Source organism: Caretta caretta, chromosome 6 (assembly GCF_965140235.1).
Source record: "Caretta caretta isolate rCarCar2 chromosome 6, rCarCar1.hap1, whole genome shotgun sequence".
NCBI lineage: Eukaryota > Metazoa > Chordata > Testudines > Cheloniidae > Caretta > Caretta caretta.
Genome location: NC_134211.1, coordinates 12169423 through 12192644, shown reverse-complemented (window position 1 = coordinate 12192644; position 23222 = coordinate 12169423). Strand labels below are relative to the sequence as shown.

Below are 23222 nucleotides of genomic sequence, written 5' to 3'. Positions count from 1 at the left end.
TGGGAGTGGCACTATGGGGTATGGTGTCCCTGTGGAGTTGGTCTGAGGGGGGCACTGTGGGGTTGGAGATCTCCCAGGGAGCCAGGCTGGGGGTGCTATGTGGGCTGGGGTCTCTGGGGAGCCAGGCTGAAGGAGGGCCTTTTCTCTGCCTCCATTACTCAACTGGCAGCTGTTCTGGCAGGGCAGCTGGAGCTGGGGGCATCTGCTCCCATGAGGATGCCCTCACCCCCAGCTCTCTGCTTTTCTGTGGGGGGCTCTGATTCTATATACTATATATAAGTGGGATTTTGATTGGATTCATGCTAACACAAAAAAAGAACAAAACAATCATTTGTGGCCCCTGCTGACAGTGATTTTGTCCCCGTTTCTGAAATTTTCACACTTCAAGTGTAATTAATTTTTTTCAGAGACTTTCAGTTGCTGGAGACAGGGGTGTGAATTGGTGGCACTAATCACCGTTTTCTGGCTGCTAATGGTAGTACTGCACAGTGCTTTATTAGTATTGTTTGAACCTCCCTTCAACTGGATGTCACGTTCGAGAAGGAACGCTAAAGTTAGAAAGAGAAAACACTAAGCAAGCTACCCAAATGTACAAACTATTTCTCTGCTAGTACGGCTTCTAAATCAGCTTCCAAAGATACCAGGTCAGATTACTCCAAAAATGATTATCACAGTGAAGCTATGGCTTTGAACTTCTTCCCTCAGGAGAGGGCAAAAGAAAAGGCAAGCATTCCTGAAATCCAGACAAATGTCATGATGAAAGAGAAGACCCACTTTTCCTTCCACCTGTCTGAACAGAAGGTGGAGAGACGAGTCGTGATAAGGAGGATAAAGTCGCCATTAAGATAAACTAAGATCTGGATAAATGGCCTTTGATAATGGAGGAGTTTTGCACACAGTGTATGGAGGAAGGTCGGCTCTATTTTTGAACTGCATCCTGGAGGGAAGTTTTAAGGCTTATTGTGACAATTGAGCTTCTCGCTGAATATGGTTTAGCATTTAGAGGAAGGAGGGACATTATCGGCTCTCCTGAAAATGGAAATTATCAAGGTATTCTTGAAGCTATTGCCCGAATATGATCTGTGTCTATGTGAGTGAGTTAAACACATTGGAAACATCCTACTTGTTGAAAACAATCTGTGATGAGTTCATTGAGCCAATGGGATGTAAGGTTTTGGAATTCATTGTAAGTGAAGTCAAAGAGGCGAAATACTACTCTTTGATCACAGGTACAACTCCTGCTATCACTCATGTTGGACAGTTATCTGTCATTTTCCGATATGGCTTGCTCATATCTGGCACTGTGTGTCTCGTTGGGTTTATACCCATCAAAAGACACACAACAAAGTCGCTCTTCCAGCCCGCAGACCCTTTATTGGACACAAACAACACTGCTATTGAAAACTGCAGAGGTCAATCCAACGATAATGCAAGTTACAGGTCTGGAAAGTATGAAGGTCTTCAAGCTCAGATCAAAAGACTAAGCTCACTAGCTGGGTACGTGCCACACACAGCTCATCTCTGAACGTAGCTGGAACGTGTAGCATTGATGCATGCATGAAAGCCATAAACTTTCTCTGTTTTGTTCAGAAACAGAAATGTTTTTGTTTTGCAGCATCGCCCAGGCGATGGCAGCATCTGTGCAAGAAGCTGACCAAGAGTAAACAAGTAACTCTCCTTGTCCTGAAAACCCTGCCAGATACAAGCTGGTCCTGTCAGGCTGAATCTTGTAAAGCAATTGTAGTGAACCGTGAGGACATTCAGCATTGTTTCAAAGAACAATGGACAACGCCGAGGAAAAAAGTGAAACTCAAAGGAAAGCGCAACCACCTGCACCTTATGAGTACCCTATGGAATGGGATATTAGAAAGGTTGGACAAAATTAGCCTAAGGATTCAAAAGCCAGGCCTGGGTCTTGTCATTGCTGTTCATCTGCTGCCTTCCTTGCAAGAATTCACCACAAGCTTCCGATCTCAGTTTGACTATTTTGAGATGCAAGCGAAAAGAATTGGGAAGTGAAGGTGATGAGTCCTACATGCAAACCACAAATGTTCTGTAACCCAAATACTTCCAGATGGCAAAGTGAGGAAGGAGGAAATCGGAAGTTGAGTGCTGTTCTCCTCTCCTTCACCAGCTAAGTTGAGAACTGAAAAGAAGAAGTGAACGTTGTGCTGAACTGTAATGCATGCCAGCACTACTCAGCGCTTACCCAAATGATTTAAAGCCTCAGCTTATCCCCAAAATGGATCAATTTTCAGCATTTATAAGATACTGTGATGTGCAGGGTGAGTATGCTCCTGAAATCATCACATTTTTGCACGACCAAGGTCTGAGTAATGTCTTCCTGACTGTTTGCATCATGTTGAGGCTGTATTGGACTGTGCCCATTGCCAGCTGCGGAGCAGAGCGAGCGTTCTCAAAGCTTACCTTAATACTCAAAGCTCAGGGGGAGAGATAGCTCAGTGGTTTGAGCATTGGCCTGCTAAACCCAGGGTTGTGAGTTCAATCCTTGAGGGGGCCATTTAGGGATCGGGGGCAAAAATTGGGGATTGGTCCTGCTTTGAGCAGGAGGTTGGACTAGGTGACCTCCTGAAGTCCCTTCCAACCCTGATATTCTATGATTCTATGAATAAAAAAATGTCTTCTGCCAACGATGGCAGAAGCAAAGCCCAGAGCTCTTGCTATGGTGGCAGCTGAACGGGCTGCATTTTGCACACTGCCATTGCCCAGACGGAGGGGGGTGGGAGGGTCAGACCTGCATGTTGGTGAGGATGAGGAGGATCCCACCAATGGAGAGCAGACACATAGCCGGGAAGAGGATCAGCGCAGTGGCTGCAGGAGACACACAAGCACCACATGTCAGGGAGCTGCACACCACAGACACGTACCATACACCGCACACACCAAGGCACCAGGCACGCACACAGACAGCAAGTGCAACACACACACAGGGACATACACTATCGGGCTTTTTAACAAGCCCCAGTGAGTGTGACACACACACACATGCACAATCATGAGATATAACAATTCCTTGCGAGTGTAGCACACACACACCCATCTGGCCTCAACAAACCCCAGTGAATGTACACACACACACACACACACACAGAGTCAGGTCTCATAACAAGATGCAGCGTAACACACACATGCACACACACAAAAGTAGGCCTCATAACAAGCCCCAGCGAGTGTTTCACACACACATACAAACACACACACCCACACACCCTGTCGGGCCTCCTAACAAGCCTCAGCGAGTGTCACACACACAAAATTGGGCCTCATAACAAGCCCCAGTGCATGTCACACATACACAGACCCTGTCGGGCCTCGTAACAAGCCCCAGCAAATGTCACACGCACACACACACACACACACACACACACACACACTGTCAGACCTCATAACAAGCCCCAGCGAGTGTCACACACACACACACACCCTGTTGGGCCTCATAACAAGCCCCAGCTAGTGTCACAGACACAGACACATCTGTCAGGCCTTGTAACAAGCCCCAGCGAGTGTCACACACACAGACACAGAGGTAGGTGCCCAGCCACACTCGCCCAGAGGAGACTCCAAGTGACGGTGGCTCAGGACTGGCTCTCTCTGCCCAGAAGGAGGCAGAGCTGCGCCCAGAGCCCAATCATAAGCGGAGACAGAGTTACCGGCCCAGTGGGGGTGCTCCTACACTGAAGGGCTGGGTCCCCCCAGTGCTGCCATGAGGGTGCTTGGTGCCCCAACCCCAGCTCAGGTCATCAAGAGGTACCCTGCCCCATTGCGCCCCACATGCAGAGGCCTCACCTGCTGTGGAGAAGGCAATAAGCAGCGTGCCGCTGGTGTAGAGGGATCTGAAACACACATACACAGGGCTATGCTGGGGGAGCGACCGGGGGTGCGGGGCAGAGGACACCCCCTCCCCACTGTGGCTCCTGTCCCACATGAGGAGGCTGCAGCTCCCATCACAGCTCTGGGGATGGGGGGAGTAAGGGAGGGGCTAACTGAAGGCAGTGGTGGAGTAGACAGTGGGGGAGCTAGACACTTGGGGTGCAAGGGGGGCAGGGAGAGGGAGTGGAAGGAAGAAGGAGGACAGGGAAGGGGTGATGGTGGGGGTGGGGGGCAGGGAAGGATGGGGGACAGAGGCAGGATTTAACCCCACAGTCAAGGCGGTGGAGGGCAGGAGACAGGGCTGGGAGGGGGGCCCAAGTGAGCCAGGAGCAGCAGGCTGGAAGCTGCAAACACTGGTTGTACCCCAGGGGATGCTGGGAGCAATAAAAGCGGGTTGGCTGTGCACGACAAGGGAAGGGATGGAACAGGTGACACTACGTGGTGGCTGGGGTAGAGCTGGGTTGGGGTCAGGGGGCTATTGGTGGGTGTTGGCAGCTGGGGCACAAATGGTCACAGCATGGCCCTGGACACTGGGGCTCAGGCCAGTCAGCTTGTCTGCACCTGGGATACTGACCCCAGTACTGCACCGCTCTAAAGAGTGAAGAACCGGGTCCCCCAGGGAGTTACCCTGGTCTCAGGTCAGCCAGGAATGGTACAGCCTGACTGGTTAATATACCTGGGCAGACCTGCCCTCAGTTAGTGCCCTTCCTGAATGGGATAGATAGATGGCTAGATGGATGGGGTGCTTGTAGACAGATGGATGGATGGATGGATTGGGTGTATGTAGATGGATGGATAGATGGATGGATGGGGTGTATGTGAGTGGAGGGATGTATGGGATGGATGGATGGATGGATGGATGGATGGATGGATGGATGGATGGAAGTGGGGGTTGTATGTCAATAGATGGATGGATTGGGTGGGTGGGTGGGTGGGGTGTATGTCAATAGATGGATGGATAGATGGATGAATTGGGTGAATGTGGATGGATGGATGGATGGATGGATGGATGGATGGATGGAGTGTATGTTGGTGGATGGATGGATGAGGTGTATGTGGATGGATGGATGGATGGATGGATGGATGGATGGTGTTAGGACATAGATATTCAGGCCTGTTTGCAAAGGCCTATACTTTAAGAATGTAGGTATATGTTTATCATTTAGCTAGTTATAGAGGTATAAAAGAAAGAATCAAAATCACTGTCTGACTGTATAAGGCATTTTCTCACTGTGACAGTCTGAGGCCCTGTTCTTAGGCTAAGGCCTTTGGCTAAGCAGCAGAGGCAGCCATAAGCTGGGAAGCGAACGGTCACATCTTCACATTCCAAACCACTCACATTGAAATAAGGTGCTATTGGGCTGTTGGGAATACAATCCTGTCCTGATCGTGCCTATCACCTCCAGAGAAAGGGAAGTGCCTAGAAGGCACTTTTAAAAAAGGGAAGAAGGAGGATCCTGGGAACTACAGGCCAGTCAGCCTCACCTCAGTCACTGGAAAAATCATGGAGCAGGTCCTCAAGGAATCCATTCTGAAGCACTTAGAGGAGAGGAAAGTGATCAGGAACAGTCAGCATGGATTCACCAAGGGCAAGTCATGCCTGACTAATCTAATTGCCTTCTATGACGAGATAACTGGCTCTGTGGATGAAGGGAAAGCAGTGGACGTGTTGTTCCTTGACTTTAGCAAAGCTTTTGACATGGTCTCCCACAGTATTCTTGCCAGCAAGTTAAAGAAGTATGGGCTGGATGAATGGACTATAAGGTGGATAGAAAGCTGTCTAGATTGTCGGGCTCAACGGGTAGTGATCAATGGCTCCATGTCTAGTTGGCAGCTGGTATCAAGTGGAGTGCTCCAGGGGTCGGTCCTGGGGCCGGTTTTGTTCAATATCTTCATTAATGATCTGGAGGATGGTGTGGATTGCACCCTCAGCAAGTTTGCAGATGACACTAAACTGGGAGGAGTGGTAGATACGCTGGAGGGTAGGGATAGGATACAGAGGGACCTAGACAAATTGGAGGATTGGGCCAAAAGAAATCTGATGAGGTTCAACAAGGACAAGTGCAGAGTCCTGCACTTAGGACGGAAGAATCCAATGCACCGCTACAGATAAGGGACCAAATAGCTTGGCAGCAGTTCTGCAGAAAAGGACCTAGGGGTTACAGTGGACGAGAAGCTGGATAAGCCCTGGTCTACACTAGGACTTTAGGTCGAATTTAGCAGCGTTAAATCGATGTAAACCTGCACCCGTCCACACAATGAAGCCCTTTATTTCGACTTAAAGGGCTCTTAAAATCGATTTCCTTACTCCACCCCTGACAAGTGGATTAGCGCTTAAATCGACGTTGCCGGCTCGAATTTGGGGTACTGTGGACACAATTCGATGGTATTGGCCTCCGGGAGCTATCCCAGAGTGCTCCATTATGACCGCTCTGGACAGCACTCTCAACTCAGATGCACTGGCCAGGTAGACAGGAAAAGAACCGCAAACTTTTGAATCTCATTTCCTGTTTGGCCAGCGTGGCAAGCTGCAGGTGACCATGCAGAGCTCATCAGCACAGGTGACCATGATGGAGTCAAAGAGCTCCAGCATGGACCGAACGGGAGGTACGGGATCTGATCGCTGTTTGGGGAGAGGAATCCGTGCTATCAGAACTCCGTTCCAGTTTTCGAAATGCCAAAACCTTTGTGAAAATCTCCCAGGGCATGAAGCACAGAGGCCATAACAGGGACCCGAAGCAGTGCCGCGTGAAACTGAAGGAGCTGAGGCAAGCCTACCAGAAAACCAGAGAGGCGAACAGCCGCTCTGTGTCAGAGCCCCAAACATGCCGCTTCTATGATGAGCTGCATGCCATTTTAGGGGGTTCAGCCACCACTACCCCAGCCGTGTTGTTTGACTCCTTCAATGGAGATGGAGGCAATACGGAAGCAGGTTTTGGGGACGAAGAAGATGATGAGGAGGAGGAGGTTGTAGATAGCTCACAGCAAGCAAGCGGAGAAACCAGTTTTCCCGACAGCCAGGAACTGTTTCTCACCCTAGACCTGGAGCCAGTACCCCCCGAACCCACCCAAGGCTGCCTCCTGGACCCAGAAGGCGGAGAAGGGACCTCTGGTGAGTGTACCTTTTAAAATACTATACATGGTTTAAAAGCAAGCATGTGAAAGGATTACTTTGCCCTGGCATTTGCGGTTCTCCTAGATGTAGTCCTAAAGCCTTTGCAAAAGGTTTCTGGGGAGGGCAGCCTTATTGCGTCCTTCATGGTAGGACACTTTACCACTCCAGGCCAGTAACACGTACTCGGGAATCATTGTAGAACAAAGCATTGCAGTGTATGTTTGCTGGCATTCAAACAACATCCGTTCTTTATCTCTCTGTGTTATCCTCAGGAGAGTGAGATATAATTCATGGTCACCTGGTTGAAATAGGGTGCTTTTCTTCAGGGGACACTCAGAGGAGCCCGTTCCTGCTGGGCTGTTTGCCTGTGGCTAAACAGAAATGTTCCCCGCTGTTAGCCACAGGGAGGGGGGAAGGTTGAGGGAGTAGTCACGCGGTGGGAGGAGGCAAAATGCGACCTTGTAACGAAAGCACATGTGCTATGTATGTAATGTTAACAGCAAGGTTTACCCTGAAAGAGTGTAGCCACTGTTTTATAAAATGTGTCTTTTTAAATACCGCTGTCCCTTTTTTTTTCTCCACCAGCTGCATGTGTTTCAATGATCACAGGATCTTCTCCTTCCCAGAGGCTAGTGAAGCTTAGAAAGAAAAAAAAACGCACTCGCGATGAAATGTTCTCCGAGCTCATGCTGTCCTCCCACACTGACAGAGCACAGACGAATGCGTGGAGGCAAATAATGTCAGAGTGCAGGAAAGCACAAAATGACCGGGAGGAGAGGTGGCGGGCTGAAGAGAGTAAGTGGCGGGCTGAAGAGAGTAAGTGGTGGGCTGAAGACAGGGCTGAAGCTCAAATGTGGCGGCAGCGTGATGAGAGGAGGCAGGATTCAATGCTGAGGCTGCTGCAGGACCAAACCAGTGTGCTCCAGTGTATGGTTGAGCTGCAGCAAAGGCAGCTGGAGCACAGACTGCCACTGCAGCCCCTCTGTAACTAACCGCCCTCCTCCCCAAGTTCCATAGCCTCCACACCCAGACGCCCAAGAACGCAGTGGGGGGCCTCCGGCCAACCAGCCACTCCACCACAGAGGATTGCCCAAAAAAAAGAAGGCTGTCATTCAATAAATTTTATCGCCACTCGCTTCTCAACTGTGAGGGCTGCTCTCATCTTGGTATTCATACGCCTCAGGGCAGGGGAAAGAAAGTCACAAAGTTCCATGAAAGTGCCCTTACGCATGCGAAAGTTTCGCAGCCACTGGGAATCGTCCCAGACCTGCAACACTATGCGGTCCCACCAGTCTGTGCTTGTTTCCCGAGCCCAGAATCAGCGTTCCACAGCATGAACTTGCCCCATTAGCACCATGATGCATGCATTGGCAGGGCCCATGCTTTCAGAGAAATCTGTGTCCATGTCCTGATCACTCACGTGACCGCTCTGACGTCGCCTCCTCGCCCGGTATCGCTTTGCCAGGTTCTGGTGCTGCATATACTGCTGGATAATGCGTGTGGTGTTTAATGTGCTCCTAATTGCCAAAGTGAGCTGAGCGGCCTCCATGCTTGCCTTGGTATGGCGTCCGCACAGAAAAAAGGCGTGGAACGATTGTCTGCCGTTGCTCTGACGGAGTGAGGGGCGACTGACGACACGGCTTACAGGGTTGGCTTCAGGGAGCTAAAATCAACAAAGGGGGTGCCTGTACATCAAGGAATATTTCAGGCAGGACTTCACGGAGGGTTCCAATAAGAAATGGTGCACCTAAGTTATCGTTCTTATTGGAACAAGGAGGTTAGCCTGGCCTCTGATTGATACATGGCTAGATTTACCTCGCTGCACCTTCTCTGTGAGTGACTGCAGTGTGACCTAGAGGAATGAGTCCCCTAGACAGGGGAGGAGGCAAATGAGTACAAAACAAATCTGGTCTATTTCTTGTTTTGACCCACTCCATCTATCTTTTACATCTTTGGCTGGCAGCAGACGGTGCAGAAGGACTGCATGCCATCCTCATCTCTTGCCTGCCTGGCAGAAGATGGTTCAGTACGACTGCTAGCAGTCCGTATCACCTGCCCGCTCACCATAAGACGGTTCAATAGGACTGACTGCAGGACTAAAGAGAATGACCTGGTCAAGTCACTCCAAATTTAGTCCCTGCGCCCATGTCTGCCCAGGCGCTCCCAGCCGACGTGGCCAGGAGCACCTCGGACACGACGAGGACGACTACCAATCGTATTGCACCGTCTGCTGCCAGAAGGCAATGGGTTGCTGCTACTGTGTAGCAATGCCGTACCGCGTCTGCCAGCACCCAGGAGACACAGGGTGACGGTTACCTGAGCGGGCTCCATGCTTGCAGTGGTATGGCGTCTGCACAGGTAACTCAGGAAAAAAGGCGCGAAACGATTGTCTGCCCTTGCTTTCACGGAGGGAGGGAGGGAACGGGGGGCCTGACGATATGTACCCAAAACCACCCGCGACAATGTTTTAGCCCCATCAGGCATTGGGATCTCAACCCAGAATTCCAATGGGCAGCGGAGACTGCGGGAACTGTGGGATAGCTACCCACAGTGCAACGCTCCGGAAGTCGACTCTAGCCTCGGTACTGTGGAAGCGCTCTGCCGAGTTAATGCACTTAATGCACTTAGAGCATTTTCTGTGGGGACACACACACTCGAATATATAAAACCGATTTCTAAAAAACCGACTTCTATAAATTCGACCTTATTCCGTAGTGTAGACATACCCTATGAGTCAACAGTATGCCCTTGTTGCCAAGAAGGCCAATGGCATTTTGGGATGTATAAGTAGGGGCATTGCCAGCAGATCGAGGGACGTGATCGTTCCCCTCTATTCGACATGGTGAGGCCTCATCTGGAGTACTGTGTCCAGTTTTGGGCCCCACACTACAAGAAGGATGTGGAAAAATTGGAAAGAGTCCAGCGGAGGGCAACAAAAATGATTAGGGGACTGGAACACATGACTTATGAGGAGAGGCTGAGGGAACTGGGGATGTTTAGTCTTCAGAAGAGAAGAATGAGGGGGGATTTGATAGCTGCTTTCAACTACCTGAAAGGGGGTTCCAAAGAGGATGGATCTAGACTGTTCTCAGTGGTAGCAGATGACAGAACAAGGAGTAATGGTCTCAAGTTGCAGTGGGGGAGGTTTAGGTTGGATATTAGGAAAAACTTTTTCACTAGGAGGGTGGTGAAACACTGGAATGTGTTACCTAGGGAGGGTGGTGGAATCTCCTTCCCTGGAAGTTTTTAAGGTCAGGCTTGACAAAGCCCTGGCTGGGATGATTTAGTTGGGGATCGGTCCTGCTTTGAGCAGGGGGTTGGACTAGATGACCTCCTGAGGTCCCTTCCAACCCTCATATTCTATGATTCTATGTAAAAGGAAACTTAGTTTGATAGCATCCTGTCTGGCAAGAACTCACTTATCAATAGCTGGGATGTGAAATCCTCATTTCTTTCAGAGTAGCAGCCATGTTATTCTGTATCCGCAAAAAGAAAAGGAGTACTTGTGGCACCTTAGAGACTAACAAATTTATTTGAGTAGCTCAAATAATTTTGTTAGTCTCTAAGGTGCCACAAGTACTCCTTTTCTTTTTCCTCATTTCTTTGTTGTTCTATCCCCATTTCCCTATTGTTTGTCTGCATAATCTCTGTCTGGTTCTGTGATTGTTTCTGTCTGCTGGATTATTCATTTTTCTGGGTGTAAACTAATTAAGGTGGTGGGATATAATTGGTTAAATAATCATGTTACAATATGTTAGAATTGGTTAGTTAAATTTCAGTAAAATGATTGGTTAAGCTATAGCTAAGCAGAACTCAAGTTTTACTATATAGTCTGCAATCAGGAAGAAAGAGGGGGAATGGGAATGGGGAATGGGGGTGGGGGAACTGGAATCATGTTTTGCTAAGGGGGAGGAAATTGGAATCATGTTTTGCTAAAGGGGGAATGGGAACAGGGACACAGGCAAGGTTCTGTGTTGTCATAGCTGGGAATGGGGACACTAAGGAAGGAAATTGGAATCATTGCTTGATGGAAGTTTACCCCAATAAACATCGAATTGTTTGCACCTTTGGACTTCGGGTATTGTGGCGCTCTGTTCATGCGAGAAGGACCAGGGAAGTGAGCGGGTGAAGGAATATGCCCCTAATAGATGGATGGATGGATGGATGGATGGATGTAGATTGATCAATCAATGGAGGGCATGTCGATGGATTGATGGAGGGTATGTCGATGGATGCAGATCAATCAATCGATTGATGGAGGGGATGTTGATGGATGGATGGATGGGATGTATGTCAATAGAGAGATGGATAGACAGATAGCTGCCTGCATTCTTTCACCTCTCGGGCGCGGATCAAGACCTCGGGAGGGCAAAGGCATGTGTCAGAGGCCCAGGTAGTGGGTGGCTAACCTTAGCCCTGTGGCAGGGCCTGGATCCCTAGGAGGGGGCTGGCTGAACCCTGCCAAGCACAGGGGGAGTGGATGAGCCCTAGTGGGGGCAGGTGGCACCTGGAGCCTTTTGCCTGGAGGCCAGTGGGTCCAGTTAGTGCCAGTACCCCCCACCTCATAGCCGGAGCCTCCTCCCCAGCCCAGGCAGCAGGCCTTTGCTTTGACTGCCATGGGCTCTGGGGCTGGCCCACAGCATCCTGGTGAGGGAGCTCACCTGAGCGGGAGGGACTGGAGCTGCAGAGCTCCCAGCAGAGCCCCAGAAGCAGCAGCCCCAGCTCTGCAGTGTGGACAGGTGAGGGAACAGCTTGTGGGTAAGCAAGCAGTGAGCACTTCCTTCTGGGCACTTGTGCAACCTTAGCAGTAGCCTGCTGGCCATGCTCTGGGGTGCAGGGGAGTTAGCCCAGAGCCAGCTGCACCAGTGCCCCGGGCCCAGTCGCATACAGGACCTGCTGACTTAGTCCCTGGCCAGTTAACAGATACTAACTCAGCCAAGGAGAAACAAATGAGCTGCAGGTTCCCTGGAGCCCTAAGGGCAAGGGACAGCTGGCAAACACCGGTCCCAGCTGTGGGGAGGGGCCTGTGCTGGTGGGGCTGACCCTGTGAAAGTGTGGAGGGGCAGGGTCTGTGAGGCTGGCTGCTACAGGCACTGATCTGTGGGCCCAGGCAGGGCCGTGCTGGGCGGGAGTCAGATGGGCTCACTGGATAACCTGGGCTGGGCGTGGTCCCTAATTTTCACTGCATTGTGGGGAGAGCGAGGAAGAGAAACAACCAAAGAAAGAAAGAGTGGGGAGGGATGGGGATCCTGTCCTGGGGAACCTTCTCCCCTCCCCCCGACTCCATGGGGTTTATCCTACCCACACACACTAGCCAGACTCATGGAGATGAGGCCTGGCTCCAGAGGGGAGAGCGCCCCATCCCCCACCCCCAGGTCCCCAGGGATCCTAGGGGAGGGGTTCCGGAGGGGATTCAGTTCATGGGGAGGGATCCAAGAGGAGGGTCCCAGTGGGGTGGGGTGGGACCCAGAGAAGGTCCTAGTGGAGGGGGGTAAGGGTCGCAGTGGGGGTGGTGCAGCAGCCCAGTGGGAGTATCCCACTGGGTGGATCCCTAGGCCCCCCTCCCCCACACTCACATGGCCAGCAAGCGGGCTGGCAGAGTGCCAAAGCGGTCAAAGATGTAGCCGGTGGGGAAGGTCATGAAGTTGTTCATGAAGGAGCCGACAGTGAAGATGAGTGACAGCTGCTCGTCTTGTGCCCGGCAGTCTGGGGAGAACATGGCCTGAGACACTGAACTGACCAACCCACCCCCACAGCTCCCACATGCCCCTCATGGACTCTGACACCCCCCCACACACACACCCCCTCCTGGATCCCAACACCCCTACAGGACCCTAACATGGATTCACCCCCAGACACGGACCCCCTGCCCTGACACCCCATCCCATCCCATACACACAGCCCCCACGCCCGCTACCCTCCCTCACACCATTCACTCATGGCCCCTCACATGCCCCCTCCTCCGCCACACCCATGGCCCAAGAGGGTGTCTAGGGGAAATGGGTGGCACTGGGCCAGAGGGGAGCTCAAGGTTGGGAACCAGAAAAGGAAGGAACCTTAATTTAGGGATATGCAAATGAGACAATGCATAGTCCTGAATATGCAAATAAGGGTGTTGCATTATTTGCATATCCTCGTCAGCCTTCTGGCCCCGGTGCAGCACCTGAGATGGAGACATCCCCCTATCCCCCCGGCCCCTGCTTTGATGCCCCATCCCCCTCCAGCACTGCCCACTCCCCTGCAGCGCTCACCCCTGCCACTCTAGTGCTGCCCCCTGCCGTACCTGGGCCCTGCGTGCCATTGCCCGTGCCGTTAGCTGCTGGCACACACAGCTCCTCGAAGTAGTGCATGTCCTTGAGCACATAAACCAATGAGGCCCAGCCAAAGATGATGCCGGCAAAGCAAATGCATTCCAGCAGGCCTGAGAGCAGCGTGCCCAGCCGCTTGGCCAGCCCTGCGCCCTGCTCCTCCATGGCACCCTGTCCGCTTCCCTTCTGCTCCTGGGAGGGTCCCTTTCTGAGCCTGGAACCACAAAGAGACACTCCAGGAGGTCAACAGTTTGCAAAGAGAGCCCATGCCCGGTGCTGAGATGCAGCTGCTTCTGGGGAAGGGGGGGATCAGATGTTCATACAGGGTTCCCCCACCCAACACTGAGATGCAGCTGCCTCGGGGGAAACCTATATCCTAATATGCGGGCTAGGAAAGACGTTGGTAAAGTACAGGTGAGGAACAGTCAAATGTAAGCATCCCGTTTAAACACAACACATGGAGGTAAGCAACTGCATATAGACAACATGCACAAGTGCTTATACACAGATGCTAGACATCGAAATACTAAGCTGGATGAACCTGAGTGCCTGGCATTAGTGTCAGTATCCCCCACCTGATATAACAGGCAGCACAGAAATTTGATGGAATGAGGATAATCCATGGGACACAAATACCAGGTAAAAGGAGGGTATGAGAGAGCAGGTTGTGCTGGTGGGAGAGTGGCACTGTATGAGAAAGAAAGCAACAAGTCAAATAAAGTAAAAATCTTAAACTACTCAAACAGTTCTATGGAAACTCTATGGATAGAAACTCCATGCTTGAACAATGAAAGTAGAGCAATAGGGATATACTACCGAACATATGACTGTGAAATGCTCAGGGACATTAGGGAGGCTAAAATAACACAAAACCCAATAATAATGGGGATTTCAACTTTCCCCATATTGACTGGGTACATGTCACCCAAGACAGGATGCGGAGATAAAGTTTATAGACACCATAAATGGCAGCTTCTCAGAGCAGCTAGTCCTGGAACCCACAAGGGGAAAGAGGATTCTTGATTTAGGCCTCAGTGGCACACAGAATCTGACCTCGGGGTGAATACAGCTGAATCACTTGGTAATAGTGGCCATAATGTGGTTAAATTTTGCAGCCATGTAGGGGAGGAAATCCAAAAAACCCACCACACTCATACTTAACTTTACAAAGGGGAACGACAAAAATGAGGATGGTAGTTAGATGGAAATTAAAAAGAGTAGTGCCAAGGGTAAAACACCTGCAAGCAGCATGGAGATACTTACAAACACCATCCGAGAGGCTCAGACAAAACCCACCCCCCAAATCCAAAAAGATGGCAGGAGGACTAAACAGCGAAGTAATGGAGACTGCTAGAGGCAAAAGTAAGGAACAAAAGATGTATCCAGCTGGAATCAAAGAGAAATTGAGTGTGGCAAACTGGAATGAACCCTCTGGGAAACAGGCCAGCGCATGGGGGGAGGTCTTGTGAAAAATGCCACTGGATCCTCCATGCCCTTGGAAAGTTCAAGAGACCTTGGTAGCATTGGGATTAGCACTGACTGTGTGAGGACAGCACCCCCTACTGATCCTCTGCCCCGCTCCCTGCAGCACAGCACCCCCTAGCATCACACTGGGGCACTGGTGTCAGCACTGACTGTGCAGGGACAGCTCCCCCTCGTGAGCCCCTGCCCTGCTCCCTGAAGCACAGCGCCCCCTAGCACTCAGGTCTGCACTGACTCTGAGGAGAGTGTGTCCTCTACCGAACCATTTGGGTTTCTCCCAGTCCCCCATCCCAGAGCTCCCCCGACTTAGTGGGAGGCCTGCAGAGTCAGAGCGAGTGTCACTTCCCCAGCGGAGATGTCTGTATTAGCTGCCACCTGCACAGAGCCAGGGGCAGATGGGTGTTGCAGACCCCAGGGCATGGCCACTAGTTAAGTCGAGGGGATGGAAGGCCATAAGGGTCGAGGAAGTCTCCCTGCTGTAGGCCTAAGGGCTTCTTGTCAACCCCCCTTAATAGAACTCAGGCCTGGCTGGTTTGAGTAAGCTCTTTTGCTCTTAAAACAATGTTGCAGTTGTAGATAATGCCTCATAGTGTAAGGTTTGCTGACGCCAAGTTAAAGATAACAGGAGAGACAGCTACAAGGCCAGACAGGATGTGCTGGCTGTTTAAGTTGCTAGGAATGCTTGTTAGAGGTTGCAGGAAATAAACATTGTTTAACCCATATAAGGAAGGCAGAGTATTTGTGCAAAGCTTTGATTGGCTGATGTGTAGTGCAATAGCATTAAGGAATATAAAAGTGTGCGTAATGACCTGCTCTGATGTGCAGGATTTGAGATTTCTCTCCCTGTACCTTTCTTTGGAATTCCAAATAAACTTCTATGCTTCTCCACCCTGCTGTGTTTATTGGGTGACGCACACCGGGCAACGAACCCCTGCTGTTGTTTTGCCTCTGGGCACTGGGTGCTGGCAACATGGGGGATCAGTAGGGGACACGTGCTGAGCTCAGCGCAAATGAATGTGGCGGTGGGGAAAATGAGGGACATGGATCAGGGAACCAACAAAAGCCTCCCCCTCCGTCTTCCATGCTCCTCCCCCTCCTTCTCTCTGTGCCTCTTTGCCCAGCCTGGACTATGTTGGGGGCTCTGGCACTGTGCCCAGGCTGAGGCGGAGCCAGTCGGGTTACTCCCTGCCCCCCAGTGCCGAGAATCAGCTCCTCACCCTGGGCAGGCTGTGCTCTGGGGACGATAAGGGCCTGGCTGGTGCTGGCCGAGCGTGGGAGCCAGCGCCTTGGGTACTGGCAAGGACAATCCTGTCAGCAGGATTTTAATGCTGAGCTAGGAAGGACACAGGGGACACTCAGGGGCAGGGCCAAGGGCAGTGATTTATGACATCCCCAGGGGACCAGCTCCCTGGAGCCCCTTGGCAGGGTGACCTGGACTCAGCACTCCAGGACCCTGGTGGGATTATAGAGACAGAGCTGGGGGGCCAAAGGCAGAATGGCCCAGGGTCTAAATCACTAGCCTGCCGCTCAGGAGATTGGGTTCTAGTCCTACCTCTGCTGGGTCATGTCTCTGCCTATGGGCAAGTCACTGCCCTGCTCTGTGCCTCTGTTTCCCCATCTGCCTTGTCTAATTGGAGTGTGAGCTCTTTGGGGCGGGGCCTGACTCTCACTGTGTCTGTGCAGTGCCTGGCACAACAGGGCCCTGATCTCAGCTAGGGCAGGGCCTGTCTCTCGCTGTGTGTCTGGGCAGTTTCTGGTGCAAAGGGGCCCAGATCTCACTTGGGGCAGGGCCTGTCTCTCGCTGTGTGTCTGGGCAGCACCTGGCACAATGGAGCTCTGATCTCTGGGTGCTACTGAAATAGAAACAGCAGCCAAACGGCAGATGCCCGCAGAGCCCAACAAATTGTTCCCACTGAATCATTTACTCTGAGCATTTCCATCAGCCCCAGTCACAGGGGATCCGTCTGCAGGACTGTGACCAGGAGGCTGGTGGGAATCCAGGCAGGGCCACCCACACAGTGCAGTTTGTGATCCCCGTTTGGGCTCATGTGATGTAGCCATGTGGCACGAACACTGCAATCGCCAGCACCATGAGGACAGAACCGGTCTGGAAACTAGCTGTTAGTGGCAGCAGAGCCCCTGGGCTGTGTAAAGGGACCAAGAGCAGGGCGGGGCTGGAATGTGCTTCCATAGTGCCAGGGAGAGGGGTCACAGGATTCCCTGCTAACCACCCACCCATCGCCTCACCCTTTATTTATCCCATATGCACCCACTAGCCTTCCACTCTTCTGTTCGTGTATTCCATCCGCACCTGCCAACCCCACACACTGCACCTGTCCCCTACTCACCCTCTGTCTATCCATCCAGCCCCATACACCTCATCTTTCTTCCCATCTATCTCCCGCCCTTCATATGATGGTCATTGTCACACTGTCTGACCACAGTATATACACCAGCGGGAAGGAAGAGGCAGGTGTATTCTTTAGATAGATAGATAGATAGATAGATAGATAGATAGATATCCCAGCCCCTAGGTGACAGCCTTCCCCAGCTCTGGCCTCTAGACTGGGGGTGCACGGGTGACTCATTAATGGCACGTTGCTGTATTGAAGCCTGTTCCTCTCAGCTGTGGGTGGTGGGAAATGTTATAAATAATCATCTGCATTTCTATGGCAGCGCCACATGCCACTATCCAGGCGCTCCCCCCTCCCCCATGCATGGAGCCCCATCGCCATGGTATGTGCCTGCTCCCCAACTCCCCGAAGGGGAAACTCAGGCACAACCAGGGGCTGTCTCATTCCAGGCTACATACCCTGGAGCAAAGGCCAGATCCCCCTCAGCCCTGACCCTCATGCACCCTGTGTGAGTTGGCATGCATATATGTGACACAACTGCCATGCAGCCTTTGTGAGATGTCACGCATGTGTGTGATACAACTGCCAGGCAGAGGGTGTGTGGTGTCATGTGTGTGTCATACAACTGCCATGCAGCCTGTCAGGTGTCACATGTGTCAGACTTGACTGCCGTGCAGCATGTGAGATGTCATGTGTGCGATATGACTGACATGCAGTGTGTGTGTGAGGTGTCACACGTGTGCAATGAGACCCTATGTAGCATGTGTGCAACACAACTGCCGTGCAGTGTGTGTGCAACATGTCACATGGATGTGTGTGACATGACAACCAGGCAGTGTGTGTGTCATGCCCCCTTGCAGTATGTGCAACACAACCCTATGAAATGTGTATGTGCAATGTCACACGCATGTGTAACATGACAACTGTGCAGCCTGTGTGTGACCCAACAGCTGTGCAAAGTGTGTGGAAATAGATAGATAGATCCATCACTGACAATTTTTCAATCAAGGGGGGCCGGTTTCTAATGATTTGGGGGCAGGTCTCTGGCCTGTGTTATCCAGGAGGTCAGGCTAGATGATCACAACATTCACGTCTGGCTTTGGAATCTATATGTGTGTAACACAGCAGCCACGTAGAGTGCCTGACACCAACCCGTGCAGCATACATGTGCCATGTCACTTGTGTTACCTGACCTCTGTGCACCATGTGCACCTGGGATTCTTCGCTTGCTGTCACCACCAGGGGCCCTGCTTTTCCCCAGGGCAAATGCCCACCCAACTCACAGCCCGCAGCTTTCCCTGCAAGGAGCAGCCTTCCAGCCTGACACAGCCCAAGAGACACAACGTGCATTGCCCTGGGGGAGGAATGGCAGTGTCGGGATCAGCTGGCTGCCAGCACCCCACTCCCTACGTGTGTCACTAGGCATCACTGCTCTCTGCCCTTGCACATGCTCCGAGCTAGACAGACACAAACCCAGGGGCATCCTCCCTACTTCCCAGGGAGTCTGAGATCCCACATATAGGGCAGGGACACTACCAGCTGCCCTGTCCCCATCTTCCCTGGCTGGGGCACAGGGTCAGCGAGCGTAACAGGGGTGGGGGCTGAAAGGGTGGAGGCACCAAGGCACTGACCATGGCCAGTGGCCTGGCTGCCCTGCTCCACCTGCAACCCAGCCCTTCCTTGGTGTCTCTCCCACTTACCTGATCATCTACCAACTCCATACATACCCCTCCATCTATCCATCCATCCAGTCATAGAATCCTAGAATACCACGGTTGGAAGGGACCTCAGGAGGTCATCTAGTCCAACCCCCTGCTCAAAGCAGGACCAATCCCCAACTAAATCATCCCAGCCAGGGCTTTGTTAAGCCTGATCTCAAAAACCTCAAAGGAAGGAGATTCCACCACCTCCCTAGGTAATGCATTCCAGTGCTTCACCACCCTCCTAGTGAAAACGTTTTTCCTAATATCCAACCTAAATCGCCCCCACTGCAACTTGAGACCATTACTCCTTGTTCTGTCATCTGCTGTCACTGAGAACAGTCTAGATCCATCCTCTTTGGAACCCCCTTTCAGGTAGTTGAAAGCAGCTATCAAATCCCCCCTCATTCTTCTCTTCCGCAGACTAAACAATCCCAGTTCCCTCAGCCTCTCCTCATAAGTCATGTGTTCCAGTCCCCTAATCATTTTTGTTGCCCTCCGCTGGACGCTTTCCAATTTTTTCACATCCTTCTTGTAGTGTGGGGCCCAAAACTGGACACAGTACTTCAGATGAGGCCTCACCAACGTCGAATAGAGGAGAACGATCACGTCCCTCGATCTGCTGGCAATGCCCCTACTTATACAGCCCAAAATCCCATTGGCCTTCTTGGCAACAAGGGCAAACTGTTGACTCATATCCAGCTTCTCGTCCACTGTAACCCCTAGGTCCTTTTCTGCAGAACTGCTGCCGAGCCATTCGGTCCCTTATCTGTCGCGGTGCATGGGATTCTTCTATCCTAAGTGCAGGACTCTGCACTTGTCCTTGTGAACCTCATCAGATTTCTTTTGGCCCAATCCTCTAACTTGTCTAGGGCCCTCTGTATCCTATCCCTACCCTCCAACATATCTACCTCTCCTCCCAGTTTAATGTCATCTGCAGACTTGCTGAGGGTGCAGTCCATGCCATCCTCCAGATCATTAATGAAGATATTGAACAAAACCGGCCCGAGGACTGATCCTTGGGGTACTCTGCTTGATACTGGCTGCCAACTAGACATGGAGCCATTGATCACTACCCACTGAGCCCGACAATCTAGCCAGCTTTCTATCCACCTTATAGTCCATTCATCCATCCATGCATCCGCATACAATATATCTGCATACACCCCTCTATCAAACTATCTGCATGCTCCCCATCTGTCTATCTGCAGATACTCTATCAATCTATCTGCTTACACCCTATCTAATCTATCTATCCCATGCACACCCCTTTCTTTCTTTCTTTCTTTCTTTCTTTCTTTCTTTCTTTCTTTCTTTCTTTCTTTCTTTCTTTCTTTCTTTCAATTCTCCTCTCTCCCTCTCTCTGTCCCCCATCCCCAGATTATCTGGGAACCTCCTGAACAGTAATGCCTTCCCATCTCTCCCCCCTTTGCGCCCCATGCCCTCCCCCCAGTGTCTGAGTCACTCATCCTTAGCAGCAGCCAGAGCCACCTCCCCCTCCCCCTACATCACTCACGATGCATCTGTTTTCTCTTAGGCTATCTCACACTAGCACTTTTGTCCGTAAAACTTTGTCACTCAGGGGTGTGATAAAAAACACACCCCGACTGACATACGTTTCACCAGTAAAAGCGCTGGTGTGGAAAGTGCTGTGTCGGCGGGACATAGCTACTGCTGCTCATTGGCGTTGGTTTAATTAGGCTGGCAGGAGACTCTTTCCCATGGGCATGGAGCGGCTACGTGGGAGACATTACATGGCGCAGCTGCTGCGATATAGCTGTGCCGCGGGAAGGTCTGTAGTGTAGACACAGCCTGAGCCACGTCACCAGCTAAGTATTTCCAAAGCCCCCCACACCCTTGCCCCTCCCCCATCCACCCTTCCCTATGTTGTCCCCCAGGTTCCTGGCTGGGCACTTGCGAGATCTGGGGTGGAGGGTGTCAAGCAATGGGGCAGCAGATGGCAGGGGGGCAGCAGTGCCAGAGGGACACAGCCTACCTGACCCCTGCACAACCAGCATCCCCCTCCTCTGCTCTTGCCCCTTCTCCTGCAAATCTCTGGGCCCCTCCCAAAACAGATGGACGGGGAGACTCACCGTGGGTCACCAGCTCAGGAGCAGGGCTGTTTGCACCGGACTACCAACAGCATGAGAGCACAGCCAAGAAACTCCAGGGAACGCCCTCTCCTCCCTCCCCACTCTGTCCCTCTTCCCAGCTCCACCCCCGCCTCTGCCCCCTCCCAGGAAACAGACGTTGGACTGAGCACTCACTGCTCACACGCACACATGCTCATGCATGCACACAACATGCACACACAGCACACACACACACATTTGTATGTGCACACACAGCACACACGGATACATGCACACACATACATACACCCAGCATGTATACACATACACTCCACTCATACATGTACACACACGCACATACATGCTGCATGCACACACAACACGCACACTCACACACACACACGCAAACACACGCACTGTTGCAAATCTCTGCTACCTTGCCCTGCCCCCCCAACGCCCAGTTGCTCTCAGGGGCTGTCACAGGGCACTGTTGAAAAAGGGATTGTCCCTTTTGCATGTCACAACATAGTATCAGACACGGTCCACTGACCTACCCCTTCTTTCATCGCCATCAGGTGACAAAAAGTCCTCAGTACCACCCTTGTTCACCTGGTGTACCTTTGGCCCCAGCCCTCCATGCGGGGCAAGTTTATAACCCTTAGCCTCCTGGCTGAGGCAGACAATAGCAGTCTGGGGCTCCAGCCCTCTGGGCAGGGCAGAACAGTCTATATCAATGATCCCCGGCTGTAATGCCTAGTGGCAAGCACGGGGTGAGGGTAGGGATATCCGGTTCCATCCTACTCCACTGGGTTCCGACCAGTGCTTAATTTGTGACAGGGCTTGGCAGGGCTGAGCTCTAGCACCTCCGGGCTTGGCAGTTCACAGTCCCAGCCCCACTGGGCTTGGCAGTTCACAGCCCCAGCACTTCTGAGGTTGGCCGTTCATACTCCAGCACCTCTGGGCTTGGCAATTCACAGCCCTGGCACTTCTAGGTCTGCCGTGGCAGTTATGAACGTAAAAAAATTGCTTAAGCCCCAGCACCTCTTTCATTACAAATTACGCCCTGGTTCTGACCCAGGGTCCTGTGAAACCTCTAACCTGCTTAAGTATTTAAGCGTCGGCTCCCAATGCAGTCTCTGGGTCACTTCTTACCCTTGAGCCTTCCGCAGCTTTGTCTTCCCTGGGCAGCGGCTTGGCGTCTCCGTAGCTGGTGGATCCCCTGAAGGATAGTCTGGGATACCCACCTCAGCAATCTGGAGAGCTGACAGTTCTTCAGCAGGAGCCTGCAGCACATCCATCCTCCTCCTCAGCCAGCCCCGACTGAACTGACCAATTGCCTTTTATTTGTTCTCTCCACCAGGAGCATGCACAGCAGGGGCGAGCGGGCATGGCTTCCTCTGCCCAAAGTGATTTGTTACCCCCCTCCTGACCAGTGCTGGGTTTATACACCCTGTCGCACATCCTCTCCCTCAAGTTAGGGCCCGATGTTACCCCCTCTCACTCAGGAGAAGTCAGCATTTGCATGAGCCCTACCCAGATGATGAAGGACCTGGAACTCATAGGGCTGGAGGGAGAGGTACCACCTCGTAACCCTGGCGTTGGTGTCCTTTGTGGAGTTAATGCACCGAAGGAGTGTGTGGTCAGTGATGAGTTGGAAAGGGCTCCCCAGCAGGTAATACCATAGGGCTTCGACTGCCCACTTGACTCCCAGGGCCTTTTTCAATTGTAGAATATTTAGTTTCATGGGGGAATAACTTCCTGCTTAAGTAAAGTATGGGATGCGCCTCCCCATCCCACTACTGGGATGGAACAGGACTGGTTCCTGACTCAACCGGCCCTTAAGGACCTGGAAGGCCTGTTCAGACTCCTTTGACCACTGTACTTTCCATGGCCAGGAGTTTTTTGTCTTTCTGTAAGGGGCGCAGCTAGGTGGCAAACTCGGGCACAAAGCGCCTGTAGTAGCCAGTCAGCCAGAGGCACTGCCTCACCTGCCTCGTGGTCATGGGCAGTCTCTCAGGGCTTGGATCTTTTCCACAATCAGGTGTAACTGACCCTGTCCCACCATGTACCCTAGGTATGTTACCTCCCTTTGCCCTAGGTAACATTTAGCCAGGTTCACAGTTAGCCCGGCTTCCCCAAGTGTTTGCAGCACTGTGGTGAGGTGTCATAGATGGTCTTCCCAGCTGGTATTGTAAATCACGATATCAGCAACATAAGCCGCTGTGTACTGGTTATGAGTCATCATCATCAGGTCCTGTTCTCTCAGATGAAAGAAGAGTACCGTAACGTGGGTGGACAAT

General features: G+C 51.9%; 1 protein-coding gene across 2 annotated transcripts in view; it reads right to left on the bottom strand.

The window, feature by feature from the left end:
• Nucleotides 1–21049, bottom strand: part of SLC43A3 (solute carrier family 43 member 3) — a 33954-nt gene extending 12905 nt beyond the window's left edge. Inside the window, exons 1-5 of one of the 2 annotated variants that reach the window (XM_048852720.2) lie at nt 20944–21049; nt 13290–13528; nt 12583–12712; nt 3808–3854; nt 2756–2832 (exon numbers count right to left, since the gene is read on the bottom strand). In XM_048852720.2, the coding sequence (XP_048708677.2) occupies nt 2756–2832; nt 3808–3854; nt 12583–12712; nt 13290–13479 (444 nt within the window). In that variant the 5' untranslated portion in view covers nt 13480–13528; nt 20944–21049. Of the gene's footprint in view, nt 1–2755; nt 2833–3807; nt 3855–8426; nt 8571–12582; nt 12713–13289; nt 13529–20943 lie in introns of those variants that run through there. The other variant, XM_048852717.2, reaches the window with a different exon arrangement.
• Nucleotides 21050–23222: the final 2173 nt, after the last annotated feature.